The 19,680-nt window shown below is 37.3% G+C and overlaps 1 protein-coding gene across 4 annotated transcripts; it reads left to right on the top strand.

Moving 5' to 3' along the window:
• The first annotated feature begins 1,099 nt into the window (after positions 1-1,099).
• On the top strand, positions 1,100-19,334 carry LOC132641255 (urease). Of its 4 annotated transcripts, none has more exons than XM_060358171.1 (18): positions 1,101-1,490; positions 2,724-2,797; positions 3,372-3,417; positions 3,496-3,601; positions 4,315-4,457; positions 4,978-5,088; positions 5,931-6,094; positions 6,225-6,594; positions 6,670-6,778; positions 7,649-7,788; positions 8,202-8,339; positions 8,417-8,508; positions 8,680-8,809; positions 8,884-9,042; positions 16,269-16,436; positions 17,647-17,781; positions 18,060-18,135; positions 18,580-19,334. In XM_060358171.1, the coding sequence occupies exons 1-18, from the start codon at positions 1,365-1,367 to the stop codon at positions 18,795-18,797; spliced, it is 2,505 nt and encodes an 834-aa protein (XP_060214154.1). In that variant the 5' UTR covers positions 1,101-1,364; the 3' UTR covers positions 18,798-19,334. The 4 variants fall into 4 exon arrangements, with proteins under 4 accessions (XP_060214155.1, XP_060214154.1, XP_060214157.1 ...); XM_060358174.1 differs by lacking the exon at positions 1,101-1,490 and adding an exon at positions 2,269-2,564; XM_060358172.1 differs by lacking the exon at positions 4,978-5,088 and having other exon boundaries at positions 1,100-1,490.
• The last annotated feature ends 346 nt before the right edge of the window (positions 19,335-19,680 follow it).

Genomic DNA, 19,680 nt, shown 5'->3' with positions numbered 1-19,680 from the left:
CAAAAATTTTGTTCGATAACATGTTGTAAACTGTAAAAATATGTTATTCAGGTGTTTTCCATGAGGATGGAGAGTGTTCTAATATTTATAAAATACAAAATACATGAAAAGTTACATGAGTACATTTTAAAGGTTTAGTATTAAGCAATGACTTAACTACATATTTTCTCAAATGATTCATGGAATAAAATGTTTAAGAAAACGGATATACACATTGATTTGATCTATTTAGTGTTCATAAATAAATGAAACCTTAAAACATATATTTTTAAGACGTTAAAAACATGAAAGACTAGGAGCAAAAAAAGTAATTTTTCCACCTTAAGAAGTTTAGCACATTAACAAGGAATTTATTAAAATTTAGATAAATTGAGATTGACGGTCTGTTTGGTACTCCCTCCGTCCCATAATAAGTGTCATCTTAGTCAAAAACACGCATATTAAGAAATCAATAATGCAATGTGAAGTTTACCAAATTACCCGTATATAATAAAAATAAATTACTTTTACCTCTTGATTAGAGCATGCACAAAAAGTAAACCTTTTGACATTGGGAATCCAACAATATCAAGTTACTATGTGGCTTTTCTAATCATCATTTAAATGTTACTTTATTGTCTAAGGGTAGAATTAGAAAAAATTAGCCAATTTATGTTTTAATTTCTTAAGGTGACACTTATTATGGGACAAAAAAAATTGACTAAGATGACACTTATTATGGGACGGAGGGAGTATGAGGGAATTGTTTTTCAGGTAAATATTTCTAGATAAATAAATAATTTTCCTACTCATTTTCTTGTTTTTTGGACGCAAGTTGAAAAATATCATTTTAAAAGCATTGGCATATATTGAAAGCAAAATCACTATAAGTTTTTTGAATTTTCTAGGGGTGAGGATAGGAGATTGGGGGTGCGTGGATAGTGCAAATAGGTTAGGGTTGTGTTGATATGTTTTTATTGATCCAGAAAATATTTTTCCTCAAATTTTTAAGAAAAATATTCTTATATTCTATTTTTTAAAAAGAAAAAAAAATATTTTTTAAAATATTTAATGCAACCAAACAAGTAACATTTGCCGGGAAGCATTTTCTGTCATACTAAACACACCCTTACCCCGTTAAATTCATTTGGGCATTGTCATTACGGTTGGAACCAACTAAACTAAATAAACCACCTTGAATTTGAAGAGTTTAAAGGTTTGGGTGAAGTCAATTTTATGAGTCAAATTGATTGCTACTGTTATTTCCCCTTCAAAATTTGTTTTCCACCGTCAACCATTCCAATGGATTTTCAATAATCAATAACGGGTTAACTTTTGTATTTTCATTTTTGTAACCTGGTATTGAGATTATAGAGTGACAAAAAATGAAGTTGGTTCCGAGAGAAATAGAGAAATTAATGCTCCATAATGCTGGATATTTGGCTCAAAAACGTCTTGCCCGAGGACAACCTCTTAATTATACTGAAGCTGTTGCTCTTATTGCAACTCAGGTACCTTATATAATACAAACACCTTCTTATAATATTGCTAGTGTTAATTATACCTGTTGGGCTAACCATTTGCTTTTGCTACTTATGGTGAAAAAAAGAAATGTCATATTTTTATAACTAGAAATAACTATTTTAAAATACCCTTTTTACCTTTAATGAAATGATTTATAACTACACAAATGTACAGGTTTGTTTTAGATCACAAATTTCATAAAAAAAAAAATCATGAGTTTTGTGTCAAGTCAAACGGTACCACGTAAATTGGGAAGGAGGGAACAGTTACTTTTCCTATTTCAAATGGATACTTGGGGTTGTTCTTTTTATATTGGATTTAAATGAATCTGAATGGAACAGAATGATAGGAGAACCAACTATTTGGGATTGAGCTATAGTTGATGGATTTTTTTTCTTCCTATTTTTAGATGGATATTGGGTTGTGTTTGTTTTGGATTGAAATGGACTTGAATAGAATCGAGTGTTAGAGAATTCGTATAACCGACCCCAACTAATTTATGATTATGGGTGTGCTTTTCATGGAAAATGCTTTCCAGGAAAATAAGTAGGTTTCTTACTCATTTTTTTTTTGTTCGGTATGTAAGCAAATAGTAGTATCCTAACGGCATTTCTATATAATCTAGACAAATACTATGGGGGTGGGGGTGCGGGGTGGGGTTGAGGTTGAAGATGAGGTGCGTTCAAGAGTTCGAAGGAGACAGTCAATGTGGAATGCCCCTTGTGCAACTTCTTGTCCCTACTTCCATTAGGAAGTCATTTTCCTCATTTTTAAGAACTTGTTTTCCTAGAGAAAATGTTATCCAAAGAATTTTGACCAACCAAACATGAGAAAATTGGAAAACATTTTCTAGTTCCTTCATAACGAACACACCCTAAGTATAGTCGATAGAGAAAGTCACTTCTGTTATTTCCAATGGTTTTTTGGGTAATTTTGAAGGAAAAATGTGAACTAAACAGAATGATATGAGAATTTACAGAGCCGATCTCAACTACGTTGGCATTGAGGGTAGTTGAATGATTGATTGACTTGGTTGTTTTTGCAACTCCAATTCTCCAATGGTAAAGGTCTAGACTTTTATTTGTTTACTTTCTGAACATCTGGAGACTATATGATTCATCTACCATCCTACATGCTGACAATACATGAAACTTGTAACATACTTTTGGAAGGGGTATTTTTGTACTGATAGAAGTTTTTCTGCAATCGTGTCTTATTAGGTCTTAGAATTTGTCCGTGATGGAGATAAGAGTGTCGCCGAGCTGATGGATATGGGGAGACAATTACTGGGAAGGTAAACTGCACAAGACAGCAGACACCATGTAGTTTAATGATCTATGAGATTAATGCTACCCATGCTATGTAAAAAAGGGTTTATAGTTAATTGGAGAACCATTTTTGAACAGGCCGATTGCATTGCTTTCTCTATAGAGATGTCATAAGGCGAGAAAAACACTTCAAAATTCCAAATGTTCAAGTAAGAAAGAAAACAGTTTGAACTGACCCAGGAAAGAAGTTGCAGGAAATAGCATTATTTGAGCATAGCAGTATCGTATGCATCAGCATTCAGATTGTTGAGTGAGACTACTTGCAAGAAGGCTTGTTTGGGGGTATATTTCTTGGTAAAAAAAAAAATTATTGCCTTGGCACCAGGAAGTGAAAAAGTCATGCACCTAGAAAATGGAGGAATGGATTCAATAAGTAAACGTGGATAATGTAAAGAGTGTATCATCAGAACTGTGCATGTTACTCGATCGTAGGTGAAATCAATGAGTGAACTGAAATGCCTCAAAAAAAAAAAATTAGTTGAATGACTGCATGCTTTTGACGAAGATCAATGGGCTTACAATTAACTTTTTTGTTGTCAGGAGACAAGTTCTTCCAACTGTTCCTCATCTGTTGGATAGTGTTCAGGTACTATACATTTACCATTTGATTGCTGATTGTCCTTGTCAAGGCACCTGGTGACTATTCAGTGGTAATGTAATTTAGGTAGAGGGGACCTTTCCAGATGGAACAAAATTAATCACCATCCATGACCCTATAGCATGTGAAAACGGAAATCTGGATCTAGCTCTGCACGGTTCTTTCCTTCCTGGTAATATTGTCACATACTGTTTTTTTTTAGCATCTTCAACTGTAATTTTCTTTCATTGGCAAGAACCATGGTTTTACTCTTTGCTGTAGAAATGGATCTTTTGGAAGAGATACGAGTAGTTGCAAAAAACGTTATTTGACTAGAACTTGAATTTGGTGGAAGCATTATTTCACTTGTATGAAAAAGGTCCTCTTTGTCGAGTTTGATGCTTGCTGACTTTCGTGACCTGTCGTTGATCTGAATTTCCAATTTTCAAATTTAAGTTGTAGATCAAGTGCCCCAGAGCCCATTTCTACTTGAATTTGGTGGGTAATTCTTCCCTAATCTTAGAGTTTCTATTCACTGGCTCATCCGTCTAAATTCTCCTACCCACCCTGGTTCTGTCTCTTAGGACCTGGCTGTCATCTGGAGCAATTTTCACAACTAAGAATTTCCCTCCTGCTGTGTGCAGAAACTTAGTGGTACCTCTTGTGAATAGATATCCTGATCCTTTTAGACCCATATGATACTTTAACCTAAGGGTATTAGTAGCTGCTTCATTTGAGCTACCCTTTGTAATCTCTGAGCAAGTTTTTGCCATTAAAGTGATTTCTCCACTGAACTCATTGTAATTTCAGGAATATATTTAGCATTATGCTGTTCTGGAAGTAAAGTATATTCGATAAGAATGGCTTCTTTCACACACTTATTGTTTGAAAGGTATCATTTTGCAGTTCCTCCTCAAGACAAGTTTCCAGAGATAGAAGATAGTAAAATTCCTGGTCAGATGTGCTTTGGAGGTGGACTTATTGTCCTTAATCCTCAAAGAAAGGCTGTAATTCTCAAAGTCACTAATACAGGTGACAGACCAATTCAGGTGCTTGTCTTTATTGAATTTCTTCCCTCTTATATGCATTACTGTATTGCGCTGCTCGATCCCTGTATGCCCACTCCCGACCCTCCAAAAGGATAAAGAAAAAGATTATGGAAAGATAGATAAGACACTATTGGAAGAGAAATATTTGAGTTATCCTGTTAGTTTCTAAGTTGTGCCCAAATGTATCCGGCACGACTTACTAAAATATAGAAGGGGACATAGCTAGTGTAGTGATGCTACATCTGTTGCTGAAAGAAGTTGCATATTATTTGTCTTAATTCATTAAGTTTTCTGTTTATTAGGTGACTGTAGGTTGGTAACTCCTGGATCCTGTGCTTTTTCTGTTCCAAGTGTGTGATCATGCTTTTCTTCTAAAGATGTAGTACATCCAGTATCCAGATATGAAATGGGGTTGACTGTCGTGAATCTAATTTCTAACGAGTCAATCTGAAACTCCCGATCCCTCCTATTTGAAATGAAAGATGCGGAAAAGAGGGTAACAGTACTATAATGTTTCCAGGTTGGCAGCCACTATCACTTTATCGAGGTCAATCCATCCTTGATATTTGATCGAAGGAGAGCGCATGGCATGCGTTTAAATATACCTGCAGGAACAGCTATGAGGTTTGAAGTGAGACTTCTGACCCTTTTAGCTTCAAAGCAACACTTCACTTCATCTATGTCTTGGCTTTTGCAAGGATGCAAAAAGCTTTGCAAAAGCAACAAACACATATCTTTTTTTCTGAACATCTCTTCTGCCTGTAATATTCACTTTCTTAATATGGGTGGTTAGAAACTTATGTCGGCTCGTGGAGTTACGTACAACCATGCTACTTGAGCTTGGTTCTGAGTTGGGATTTTCCATAATTGGCTTGGGCATTAATTTGTGGGAGAGATTAAGACATGTTGGACATATTGCTTTATCAGGAACACATACCGGAAAAAAATGAATGCTTGCAGGAGTTGAGGCACTTTTCTTGTTTGTAATTAAGCATCTAATTATAGAGTAAATGGGCTAGTGGCTCCACTTATAGCAAATTTGTGGAGAAAGAGATACCTGTAAGAATAGTCTACCTACCTTTCCTAGAGCACGTACCTGAGATATGCCTATAAAACTAGTACTTATATGTTATGGCTTCGTCAAATTTGTGATCTGGATCTAAAAAGCTCCTTGATGAAGAATGGCGAATTGACATGATACCCCAGGTTAAATAGACCAAAAAGGCATCAATATTCAACTGAGAACTTGTCAAATATTTCATTTACAGACAATTAACAGTATGAGTAATAGCGTGCATAAATTAAGCAGTAACCTTTCCATGCTTAGATGTTTTTTATTTCCTCATCTCCAGTCGTGTCCTTTATCTTGTCATGTAGTGGTGCTCAAACATGTTAAGAAAATTTGACATCAATTTTCTCTTCAATTTCTGCTGGCTTATGATTGGAGTTGACAAATGTTCATCATTTTTTTAGCCAGGAGAAACAAAGAGTGTTGTTCTTGTTAGGACTAGTGGCAAACAAGTGATCAGAGGAGGCAATGCAATTGCTGATGGTCCAGTTCATGATGCAAAAGTTATGACAGTAATGGGAGCTCTGAGTGATGGAGGATTTGGTCATTTGGAAGAACCAAATGCAAGGTCTGGTAGTATTGTTACATCAGCTTTTTTCTCTCAGAACGTTCCTGAAAATTTGGAGTACTTGATTGAGTTGCTTAGTTAATGTAGATGCAAGAAAAAGGGATATCTTAGCTTGAAAAGTATTTTGCAGGGAAGGTGTTGTAGGAGAAGAATCTTGCTTTTCTTTTTCAATGTCTCATGAGGCATATGGCAACATGTATGGCCCCACCACTGGAGACAGAATACGCCTAGGTGATACTGATCTATTTGCTGAGATTGAGAAAGACTTCAGTGTCTATGGTGATGAGTGCGTGTTTGGGGGTGGAAAAGTTCTAAGAGATGGAATGGGTCAGGCATGTGGATATCCTTCAGCAGATTGTTTTGATACTGTTATAACAAATGCTGTAGTGATTGACTATACAGCGATTTTCAAGTGCGATATTGGAATTAAAGATGGTCGTATTGTTTCCCTTTGTAAGGCAGGTAACCCAGATGTCATGGATGTTGATACGGTAATTGGGGTAAGTCTGGAATATTCTAATTTTAAGTTAGCAGAAGTCACTAGAATGTGAAGCTAATGACTCCTGATCTTTCAGGTTAACACTGAGGTTATTGCTGGCGAAGGAATGATTGTAACAGCTGGAGCTATAGATTGTCATGTGCACTTTATATGCCCTCAACTGGCATATGAGGCAATATCAAGTGGTAAATTTTATAATCTATAATGTAATTTTTTATTTCCCTTCGAAAATTGCTATTACATGCTTTTGTTTTTTATGTAACAACTGTGTCTAGCTAGATATGTAAACAATATGATAGCTCATGCTCTTGTAGTGTTCCAGATTTATGTAGTAACCTCCTGTCTTTAGTATGTGCAATCACTATCAAACTGAGCAGATTTTCTCTAGTGTTTGGTGTTCTTTTGGAGATAATCATCCAATTTGATTGAATGTTAGAGAATACTGTTGCCTTTTTTTTCTCGCTCCCTTTCTTTTCTGTGTGATATGGTCTTAACTCACCTTCAAAAGAGACCTCAAAGATTTTGGCAGCTGAAAGTTATTATTCATCCGCAATGAACAAAGTGCATAAGCTGGGTTGTAGCGTATGTGCTGATAGTCAAGTTATTATTCATGTACATATGCTGGGTTGGTGTACGTGCTGATAGTCATATTAAGTATGAGATTAAATGGTAGATGATGTTGATTGTCTGATGCTCCACCTTTGGATCTAAGCAAATCATGAAAAAGAGTTAGGTATCCGCAGTTTTGCCAGTCCATTCATAAGCTGATTTTTTTAACTGACTTGTTATTTCCGGAACCACATACATTCGGATGCAATAAGGATCATTTTCTCATATGGATAATCAGATTAGCAAGCTGAAGTAGAAGAGGTTTTATATTAGTTGTTTTCCCAATAGGCTGAGTCTTAAGCTTGCCTTGTATAGTTCTATAAGTGGCTTAATTTTCTGTAAAACAAGCTTAATCTATTGTGTTATAGGAAAGAGGAGCGAAGTGATAGATTGCTTGTCTTTGTATTTAACTTCTTGTCTTGTTTCCTTCTTTACGGCCCTTGTAGGAATCACTACAATGGTGGGAGGTGGTACAGGGCCTGCTCATGGGACACGTGCAACCACGTGTACACCGGGGCGTGTGCACATGGAATTGATGTTGCAGTCAACAGACGAAATTCCCCTAAATTTTGGTTTCACTGGAAAAGTATGCTAATTTGCTCGCTTATTTTACTGATGGAAAAAGTATGCTAATTTGCTCGCTTATTTTACTGATGGAAAAAGTATGCTTATTATCTAGGATTTACTGTAACAGGATAACTGTGCATAGCTTTAGATATCCGAACCTTGTTTTCACTTGCTTGTAGTGGTATAACCTGGCACTTCACAGAGACAGAACTAGATGTCCTCACCCTTTTACCTACTATTGGGACCAAGAACTTGGAACAAAAGACTTTTGTTTCTGTTTTTGCTGTTTTGGGCATCAACAGATAATTTTGTGCTGATTTTTGTAGTGGAACACATGGGTGATTTCCAAATTGAAGTCCATAAAAAGATGTTTCTTTTATAACAACGTGGAATGCATGTCTTCTGGTGCATTTATCTTTGCCCAATTTGCAGGGTAACAGTTCCAAGGCTGATGGCCTGCATGAAATAATCAAAGCTGGAGCAATGGGCCTGAAGCTTCATGAGGACTGGGGAACTACCCCTGCTGCTATAGACAGGTGCCTAGCTGTTGCAGATCAATATGACATTCAGGTGCTCATTCCTTTCTATGTTTGCTGATTTAACCAAGTATTACAAGTTAAAAGGTGATTATGATTTCTGAAACGCAGGTCAGTATCCATACCGACACCTTGAATGAATCTGGATTTGTTGAGCATACAATTGCTGCTTTTAAAGGTCGCACCATACATACATACCACAGGTAAACACTTATGTACTTTCTCCCTCCAACTCTGAAGGAAAATAGGAAAAAGAAGAAAGAGAGAGCCAAGAATGACGAATTGAGAAAAAAGGATTAGAAAACGCAGCTGCTTGCCTATAAGATCAATGAACAGAATTCTTCTATTTCATAACTGTGACATGTATTCTGCAGTGAAGGTGCTGGTGGTGGACATGCTCCGGATATAATCAAAGTTTGTGGTGTAAAGAATGTCATTCCCTCATCAACCAATCCAACACGTCCATTCACTTCGAATACTGTGGACGAGCACCTTGATATGCTGGTAAGAGAATCTTATAATAAGGTGACGTTTCTATGCTCCTGAACAATATATTGACCTGATAGCGCTACTTGCAGATGGTATGCCATCATCTTAACAGGGACATCCGAGAGGATGTAGCTTTTGCTGAATCGCGGATTCGGGCTGAAACAATTGCTGCAGAAGACATTTTGCATGATATGGGAGCAATTAGCATTATATCTTCTGATTCACAAGCCATGGGTCGAATTGGAGAGGTTTTCAGTAGTCTAATGTCCTATTAATTTTTTATTGAGAAACATCAATTTGCCGGCAAACTTAACCAATTATTAATTTTTTCAAAATATCCTCTGTTAAAAGCTAGTAAACAGAATGTCTGGTATTTGTATAATCAAATCACCATAGTGCAGTACGCAGCATGTACATCAATGTTCTTAACGTCTACCTACAATAACCCAGTGTTCTATTTGTGTTATTAGAATATTAATTGAGTATGTGTCGAGATTCATTGTACCTGTATAAGGAAAATCATATAAGAAAATTCTATAGGATACATTAGATTATTCTGAATCTAACTATAGAATATTTACTTACCTTTTATCATAGGAATTGCTTCCCTACCATATTCTGAATCTAATTATAGAAATTTACTTAACTTTTAGCATAATCAGTAGCCTAAGACTCCTGTATAAAGAGCACCTCTTGTACATTGTTAATCAAGTCAATGAGCTTCTTTTCTATTTTCACAAGGTATCAGAGTATTTCTAGTTATGGTTTACCCAATATTGGACCCCATGTTATGTTGTCTACGCTCCAAATATCCAGTCCTGGGTGGGAGGGGGGTGTTAAGTGTCTCGCACTGGTAGAGGAAATGAGTTATTTTCTCCTTGTGTGGTCTTGGACAACCCTCACCTCTTCAGCTAGATTTAAGGATTGAGTTAGACCCAAGGTCCATTTTATCATGGTACCAAAGTAGGTAGAAGTCCTGGGTTCGAGTCTCACTGCCACTGCTATCAAAAAGAATTTCCACGTGCTTGAATCATTCAAACAATCAAGACCACATGTGAAGTGGCGTGGTGAAGACATAATTAAGTAAATAAAAATGTGCTCTTTCTAACAGCTTAAGCTTTATATGAGATGGTCTAATGCTTCAAACATAGGTTATAATATGTATCCTGCTAATATGATTAGGGTTCCCCAGGAAAGCAAAATCTACCCTTTCTTGTCACTTAATATAATTGGCTCATGTCATGATTAAGCCGAAATTGCATAGAAGAGAACTTTTTGTAAGACCAATATCACTTACCATCCATGTACCAGAATGTTACAATGTTACAGATTATTAAATGGAGGTCCTAGTGTTGTTATGATGGTATGATGATAAGGAATCAGATAGCAAGGAACCAGATGTCCAGTAGTTAGTTAGGAGGTTTGAAAGTTAGTTAGAATTCAAAAGTTAGTTACAACTCCTATTGTTAGTTGTTAGTACAGGCTGTCCAATTGTGAGAAGTGGTTATTGACAGCTGTAGCTTTGTAGATTAGGAGTTAAGCATTCACATGAATCTATAAGTACTTGTAACTACAATTTCAGTCAATCATTCATGAATATACAAGATTAACTCTTTCTCTCTCTATATTTCTATTTTAGCTTCTCTCGGATTATTCCCTGAACTGCTAGTTACAATTCTTCCACTAGAACCCTAGAATTGTCTATCCTTGTTGTTGATATCCCATTACTATTCCATAAACAACCGATATACACTGATATACAGTGAATATACATCAATTGGTATCAGAGCCACTGATTCTCGGCTGCAAATAATGACCAGAAGTAACGAAATTGTGACAAGAAGCAAGAATCAAGACCAAGCTGGTGAAGAAATGGGTGATAAATGGACTCAGATCCAAGATCAGTTACAAAAATTAATGGAGGGAATGAACAATATGAATGAACGCAATGTAGCAGCTGATAAGGAGATGATGGAAATGAGAGCTGTTATCAATCACATGAATGGAAGGGGCAAGGAACAAGAAATGAGAAGAGCAGAATCTTCATCTGTTGATAGGAATTGCTCTGTGGATGTTGTACCAGAAGGAAGAACCAAAGAAGTTCATGCTCACAGTGGTAACTTCTTTACTAGATTCTCTAGACTAGAATTTCCCAAATTTTCTGGTCAGGATCTGAGAACTTGGCTTTATAAAGTGGATCAGTTTTTTGCTATGGATGAGGTCTCCTTTGATCAAAGAGTAAAGGTAACTTCTATTCACTTAGAAGGGGAGGCTATTGCTTGGCATAGATCATTTATGAAATCTAGAGTAGATCCTACTTGGACTGAGTATGTATTGGCCTTAAATGAAAGGTTTGGAGAGGAGTTTGAAGACCATATGGAGTCCTTGAAGAACTTAACTCAAACTGGTAGTGTTAAAGAGTATCAGGCTGAATTTGATAGATTGTTAACTGTTGTTAATTTGTCAAATGAAAACACTCTAAGTTGCTTCTTAGGAGGCCTTAAACCTGAACTGAACAAAGCTGTTAAGATACAAGCTCCTAGAACTTTGATGCAAGCTTACAAAATTGCAAGGTTGCAAGAAGAGATGTTTGAAGCTCATGCCAAAACATGGGGATTGAAAACTGTCACTAAACCTGCACTCCTACCTACCCTAAGTCACTACAGACCAAACACCTTCCAAAAATCACCAAATACTTTCAAAAGGCCCTTTGAACCAAATTCGTCAAAAACCCACAAAATTCCTGGAAGAAGGTTAACCCCTGCAGAGATGGATGAGAAAAGAGCTAAGGGACTTTGTTTTTTCTGTGATGAAAAATATGTCCCTGGGCATAAATGTAATACTAATAAGCAGATATTCCTAGTGGATATGGTGGAGGAGGAACAGATTAAGGAAGGTGGGATAGAAGAATCACTAACTGAGTACACAGAAGAAGTTGATGAGTTCATGACCATTTCACTTCAGGCCTTTACAGGTGTCATGGGATATCAAACTATAAGGGTAACTGGCTACCATGAGAAGAAACCTTTGCAGGTTTTAATAGACACCGGAAGTACCCACAATTTTATTGATCAAGAAGTAGCTAAGAAGCTAGGATGCAAGCCTAGTTCTATTGTGGAACAATCAGTAAGTGTAGCAGATGGAAGGAGGGTCCAAACAGCTTCAGTTTGTAGAAATATGCAATGGTTGTTACAGGGTACAACATTCAGTTCAGATTTCTTATTGTTGCCCTTGGGTAATGTTGATATTGTCTTGGGAGTCCAGTGGTTAAACACCCTTGGTAGGATCCTCTTTGACTTTAGAAATAGAACCATAGAGTTTATGTACCAGGGTAAGAAGCATGTTCTAAGGGGGGCAAGTACTTCAGTCAAATCTGCCAAAGCTAAGTCACTCAACCTCATAGAAGGAGAAGACACTCAATTCTTTATGCTATCACTGATTTCTGGATTGGAGGATGGTCTGCAGTGTCATAATATACAAGCTACTCAAGGTGAATCTCTAACACCTGCTATAGCTGTCCTAATTAAGCAATATGCTAGCATCTTTGAACCCCCTACTACTCTTCCACCCCATAGAGGCTCATTTGATCATAGAATACCTCTTATGGAATCTGCTAATCCTGTCAGTAAGAGGCCTTATAGATACCCTGGCATTAAGAAGGATATCATTGAAAAACTTGTTCAAGAGATGCTGGATCAAGGTGTTATACAACATAGTACAAGTCCTTATGCTTCACCTGTTGTGTTGGTCGGGAAAAAAGATGGTAGCTGGAGATTATGTGTAGATTACAGAGAGTTAAATCAGCTTACTATAAAAGATAAGTTTCCAATACCAATAATTGAAGATCTACTGGATGAATTAGGTGGTGCAGTTGTGTTCTCAAAAATTGATTTAAGAGCTGGTTATCACCAGTTAAGAATGCATGAGGATGACACTCATAAGACAGCTTTTAAAACTCATAAGGGACATTATGAGTTCCTAGTCATGCCCTTTGGCCTGACCAGTGCACCTCATCATTTCAAAGCTTGATGAATTCAATTTTTAGACCACTATTAAGGAAGACAGTCTTGGTCTTCTTTGATGATATCCTAATCTACAGCAAGAGCCTAAGTGACCATGTTGGGCATGTCAAGGTGGTTTTTGACTTGATGCAAAGGTATCAACTGTATGCCAAGATGTCCAAGTGTGCCTTCGGAGTGCCTAAGGTTGAATATCTAGGCCATTTCATTAGTAAAGAAGGTGTTTCCACAGATCCAAAGAAGATTGCTGCAGTTGGAAACTGGCCCATTCCTAGCAATATTAAGCAACTCAGAGGATTTATAGGTCTTGCTGGTTATTATAGGAGATTCATTCAAGGTTTTGGTTTTATATGCAGACCCTTACATGATCTCCTCAAGAAGGAAGGGTTCAAATGGTCTGAGGAAGCTACTTTAGCATTTGAAAAGCTGAAATTAGCACTGATTTCTGCACCTGTTCTAGCTATGCTAGACTACTCTAAACCTTTTGTGGTGGAAACTGATGCAAGTGGTAAAGGTATTGGTGTTGTGTTGATGCAACAAGGGCATCCAATTGCCTATATTAGTAAATCCTTGGCACCAAGGCATCAAGCCATGTCAGTCTATGATAGGGAGTTGTTGGCTCTCATATTTGCTGTCACCAAATGGTCCCATTACTTGCTAGGAAGACCATTTACTGTCAAAACTGATCAGAAGGCACTAAAGCACTTGTTAGAACAACATATTCACACTGATTTCCAGGTCGTTGGTATTTCTAAACTCATGGCATTTGATTTCTCCATTGAATATAAGAAGGGGGCAGAAAACAAAGCTGCTGATGCCTTGTCAAGAAGACCTGATTCTGAGTTATTGGCAATCTCACTACTAGTGCCTCATGATTCCCTATTTGAGAAAATTCAAGCAACTTGGACAAATGACTCAGTGTTGCAGGACTTAATTATCAAGCTACAAGCTCAATCTTTTAAGTCCTTCACCTGGTCCAATGAACAACTTAGGTGGAAGGGCAGACTTGTTGTGGGCAATGATTCACAGTTAAAGCAGACTATTATTGGGCTATGGCATAATTCTACACAAAGTGGGCACTCTGGAATGGATGCTACTATCAGAAGGGTTCAATCTCTTTTTTATTGGAAGTCTCTTGCTGCTGACATCAGAGATTTCATTCAGAGATGTGATGTGTGCCAAAGACACAAATATGATGTGGTTGCTTATCCAGGTTTGCTGCAACCTCTACCTATACCTGATGGGGTGTGGACTGATATCTGCATGGATTTTATTGAAGGCTTACCTAAGTCTAAAGGCAAGGATGTCATTCTGGTTGTAGTTGACAGGTTGAGTAAGTATGGTCACTTTATATGCTTGCATCACCCATATACAGCTCAGTCTGTGGCACAATCCTTTCTTGATCATGTCTTTAAACTGCATGGGTTGCCTGCTACTATTACTAGTGATAGGGATCCCATATTCCTCAGTACTTTTTGGCAAGAATTGTTCACGTTGCAAGGTGTCCAACTGCATAGGTCTACTGCTTATCACCCTCAGACTGATGGTCAGACTGAGGTTTTGAATAGGACACTTGAAACTTACTTGAGGTGTTTTTGCTCTGATTGTCCTACTGATTGGTCCAAGTATTTACCTTTAGCTGAATGGTGGTATAATACCACATATCACACAGCTATAAGGTGCACTCCCTATGAGGTTTTGTATGGTCAAAAGCCTCCTATTCACCTTCCTTATTTGGCTGGGGAGTCATCTTGTGAGATGGTGGACAGATCCTTGACTGCTAGGGAAGCTATTATACTTCTCTTGAAGTTTCATATTTCAAGAGCTCAACAGAGGATGAAAGATCTGGCTGACAAGCACAGGTCCGATAGATATTTTGAAGTTGGTGATTGGGTTTATTTGAAAATCCAGCCTTATCGGCAGGTTTCTGCTGCTGTCAGACCCTACAACAAGCTAGCTGCTAAGTATTTTGGGCCCTATATGGTTGAAGCTAAGGTGGGGGCTGTGGCCTACAAGTTGTTGTTGCCTCCTGAGGTGCTCATTCATCCTACAATTCATGTCTCACAACTGAAGAAATGCCATGAAATTCCCTCTACATTTACTCATCCTCCTGTGGTTCAACTTTCTAGTCCTTATTGTCCTACTCCTGAAGCTGTCCTTGATAGAAGACTTGTCAAACGAGGTAATAAGGCTGTGGCTCAAGTTCTAGTGAAGTGGTCAGACTTAGATGCAGCTGATGCTACTTGGGAATTTGTCTCTGAGTTACACCACAGATTTCCTTCTTTTCAGACTTGAGGACAAGTCTGTAGTTTTGTGGGGGGTATTGTTACAATGTTACAGATTATTAAATGGAGGTCCTAGTGTTGTTATGATGGTATGATGATAAGGAATCAGATAGCAAGGAACCAGATGTCCAGTAGTTAGTTAGGAGGTTTGAAAGTTAGTTAGAATTCAAAAGTTAGTTACAACTCCTATTGTTAGTTGTTAGTACAGGCTGTCCAATTGTGAGAAGTGGTTATTGACAGCTGTAGCTTTGTAGATTAGGAGTTAAGCATTCACATGAATCTATAAGTACTTGTAACTACAATTTCAGTCAATCATTCATGAATATACAAGATTAACTCTTTCTCTCTCTATATTTCTATTTTAGCTTCTCTCGGATTATTCCCTGAACTGCTAGTTACAATTCTTCGACTAGAACCCTAGAATTGTCTATCCTTGTTGTTGATATCCCATTACTATTCCATAAACAACCGATATACACTGATATACAGTGAATATACATCAAATATACATCACAGAACCTAATTAAGCTGAGCAAAAATAAATGAAGAACTAGAGGGTACCCAGTCATATAGTACAATTTATTTCTTTCTGGCTTTTGTTATTTCTTGAAGGTGGAATATAGAAAAAGATGGTAATTGAGTAGGTCATAGCCTAGACCTGACGCCCTGCAGTTGCCAGATTTTGCCAGGAAACTGCAATTGTCCTTGTACTAGGAACTTACAAGTAGCAAGTAGGTTGGTCTGAAGGAGAGACAGCGCAATACTGATGTCTCCTTCCAGATCTCCTAAACTGTTTTCTTTAGTTTTCCACCTCATAACACTTGTATAGACTCTAAAACTGCTTTATCTCCTTTGTAACTCGAGTGTCATCCTCTTAAAAGTTCGAGAGATTCAGAATGGTAAAGCTTAACTCTGTTGTTATCAAAGGATTTGTCTCTGCCGTGAGATATAAAAACTGGACAGGGGATTGAACTTGCAACACCGAAATTTATGTTGTTTAGCCAATATGAAAATTGCAATTATCTGAGTAGGGTCAGATTCTTCTGTTAAGCCTGTAATTAGCTACCTGCTGTGAGTTAGCACTCCATGTGATGGAGATGAATATATATTTTACACTTTCTACAAAACTTGGCTGTATGATATATATTGGATAGCTACTTGTCTTACCAGGTGATTTGTAGAACATGGCAGACTGCCCACAAGATGAAGTCATTTAGAGGACCATTGGACATTAACGGGTCAGACAACGACAATTTCCGGATCAAACGATACATTGCAAAATACACTATAAATCCAGCTATTGCTAATGGGATCTCTCAGTATGTCGGATCAGTTGAGGTCTGTCCTTATCATCATTGTTCATCTCATGAGTTTGTTAAACTCTTTACTGACTATTTTACCTTTGTGACTTTTCAATACCAAATTCCAAGTTCTCTGAAGGGATGTGTTTTTGTGAAGCTATAAATTGGATCAAGTTTTTCTGTTTTACAGTTTTTTCTTTACTTCTTATGATATATGGACTCTTCATTACCTAAATATATTGAACGTGTATGATAAGGGTATGGGTATTTTGTCTAAGTCCTTCAAAATACACCAAAACACCTGTAAAACATCGGACATGACCTCCACATTAGATCCATCTCCAAACCTAATATCCGCGTCTATGTAAAGTTGGAGGCGACGAAGGGGACTAATTGACTAAATAAGGAAAAGATAGAGTTGAATTCATCTCGAAGGAGCATAAAGTAAGCACCTTTAATATCATTGCTTAGCTTAGCATAAAGCAAAAGCCAAATCTCATCAACCACATATGAAGGAATTTTAGTACCATTTCTTGAGATAAAAAAGGAGACATATAAGGCTTTTAAAATGTTGAAAGAGTTAATATCTCCTCTATGGCCATAATTTTGAAGTAGCTTAGTTTGGTAAAATAAGGAAAATTCTAGTTTTTGCCGATAGATTTTCGTCTTTGGTTTTATCAATATGCTGTAGGTCGGGAAATAACGACTTTTATCAGATGCTATGATATGGACAAACATATCTTTGTATCATCAATCAATAGCTCAGAAGTTTTTTTTCTTGGGTTGGGGGATTTCAATAATCTAAATATGGTTTACCCTGTGCGCAGCACACCCGAAGGGTAGCAGCTGTGGGTTCCCTTGTCGTTAAAAAAAAAAAAAAAAACATAATAATCTAAATATGGTATCGTCAAGCTAAGATAAAAGTTGGGGCTGATAAAAATATGCAGTTTTCAGGACTCTAGGTAAAACTATTAATCTCATTTTAAGCAAACAGAAAAAAGGAACAAAGAGTTGATTTGATTAGCTAGAAACAAAACCACAATAGTATAAACCATGTTAGAAAACTTGAAGTACGTCTAGGTCAACTAATTTCTAGAAACTTGCAGAGTATAAAGCTATTAGAACCTTGAAAGGTGGTCATTCTCTCCTTTATCATTGTACTGCTGAAGGCATTGTCGTCTGAAAAGTCGAGCACTTCAATTCTATTTGTCATAGATTATAGTTTTATTTTATTTGATATCTTGCAGGTAGGGAAATTAGCCGATCTTGTGGTGTGGAAACCCTCATTTTTTGGGGCGAAACCAGAAATGGTGATCAAAGGAGGGGTAATAGCTTGGTCAAATATGGGAGACCCAAATGCTAGCATCCCAACTCCTGAACCGGTAACTTTTTCACATTGGTAGTCTTTTTTATTCGCAATTTTTGCCTTTAACCAGCTTTTGGACCTAAGTTCTTGCATCCACGAGATCCAACATCTGAATAATGTTTCAGAAGCAACTGTATAGTTTAATTCTGTATTTTTGCTTCATGTGTGAATCTTGAATTATTGCTTATGTTTTACTAATAGCCTCTGCCCATTAGACCCTTATTCAGTTTTGTTATCCGCCTGACAGCACAGGTGTTATCTGTAATTTCATTTCTGAAGTACAAGTTGTTGTAGGTGTTAATGAGGCCTATGTTTGGAGCATTCTCCAAGGCTGCAAGTACTAATTCAATTGCTTTTGTCAGCAAGGCATGTATCTTTCTCTCTCTCTCTCTCATAAAGACTCTCAGCCCAAAAGAGTATGGACTTCTTTTTTATATATTTAGGAGTTGGGATATACTTTATATATACTAATGATGTAAAGGTTATATCACTGACGTAGTTTAACCTGTCACAAAAGGTTATTTCCTCTATTTTCTGAGTTAGCATATTAGACTTGCTATGCATTGTTACCTATTGTTGTAGGTAACTTAACCTGTAAAATATTGTATACTGTTAGTGCACAGAAGTTAAGCTCTAGGAGTTGATGTTGGGACCGTCAAAACTTTAACGATGGTCTTTTAGAAAAACTCTAGGGGTTGGTGGCTTTGCTAGACATAAGTTCTGCAGCTACACGAAAATGCACAGAAGAATAGGGGGAAGTTCGACAAAATTGCACTTAACTACTCTGTTTGTACTGCATTTGATATACAGGCAGCTCTGGATGCTGGAATAAAAGACTCGTATGGACTAAACAAGAGGGTGGAAGCTGTAAGTAATGTGAGAAATATCAGTAAACTAGACATGAAGCTCAACAATGCACTTCCTGACATCAATGTCGATCCCGAGACATACACAGTGACCGCGGATGGAACAGTCCTTACGTGCCCGCCGGCTACTACTGTACCACTCTCTAGGAACTATTTTCTTTTCTAGTGGTAACTGTTTGTACTCCAATAGTTTCGGCCTAGACTAAAGAAGACTAAGTTATTACAAAAATGTCATTAATGAGGCAAGGCCTTGTTTGGCTAGTTAGATGTTGGCTTGGAATCCGAAATGTCTCTCCCTTGCACAAATAGCCATCATCCAATCCTCAAGCTTGCAATTGCGACCATATGCATGTATGTCCCTTCTTTGCATGTTTGGCCACTTTTGCATTTCTACCCCTTTGCACATCTAGCCACTTTTGAGTGTTGGCTTTCTTTCTTGCCCAAGCCTTGCCCAAGCTACCTTCCATACGTCGTAAGCCATCTTGTGTGGCTTGTAGGAGCCTCCAAAGGCCTCAAACGACTTCCTCATCCTCCATATAGCTTGTAGAGCTTGAAGTCTCATATCTCGTCCTTGAATGTACCTCTTGAAATGAGGTGTGCCAAGTAGGATCATATCATAAGGCATCTGCACAATTGAACAAATTTTCTTTTTCCACTTGGATGTAATGTTTTTAATAAGCTTCAATGCTTACTTTTCCCCTTATGTTAGACCAATAATTTTGTATTTGTTCAATGGAAAACAGTAACCGGGGACGAAGAAACAATATAGGATAGGGACAGTAGAATTAGAGGTAATGAAAACACGCCGTTCTCTTGCAAATTTGGCAGCCAAAGTTAAGTGCGTGAGCTCATCCGACTTAGTCAATTGAAAGAAGCTTATGAGTATCAAGTGTTGAAAAGTACGTTTAAGTTGATTATTGACCATATGTTTGTCTGGTTAAAAAGTGCTAATCTATTAGAATGACTAAAACGTGCTTCAAGCAATTTATATAAACAATAAATATAACGAGGACGAATGGCGATAATGGAATGAAGACTGGAGAAGGAGC

Source organism: Lycium barbarum, chromosome 5, assembly GCF_019175385.1.
Source record: "Lycium barbarum isolate Lr01 chromosome 5, ASM1917538v2, whole genome shotgun sequence".
Classification (NCBI taxonomy): Eukaryota; Viridiplantae; Streptophyta; class Magnoliopsida; order Solanales; family Solanaceae; genus Lycium; species Lycium barbarum.
The sequence above is the reverse complement of the archived record's forward strand: the minus strand, read 5'-3'. Positions and strand labels throughout refer to the sequence as shown.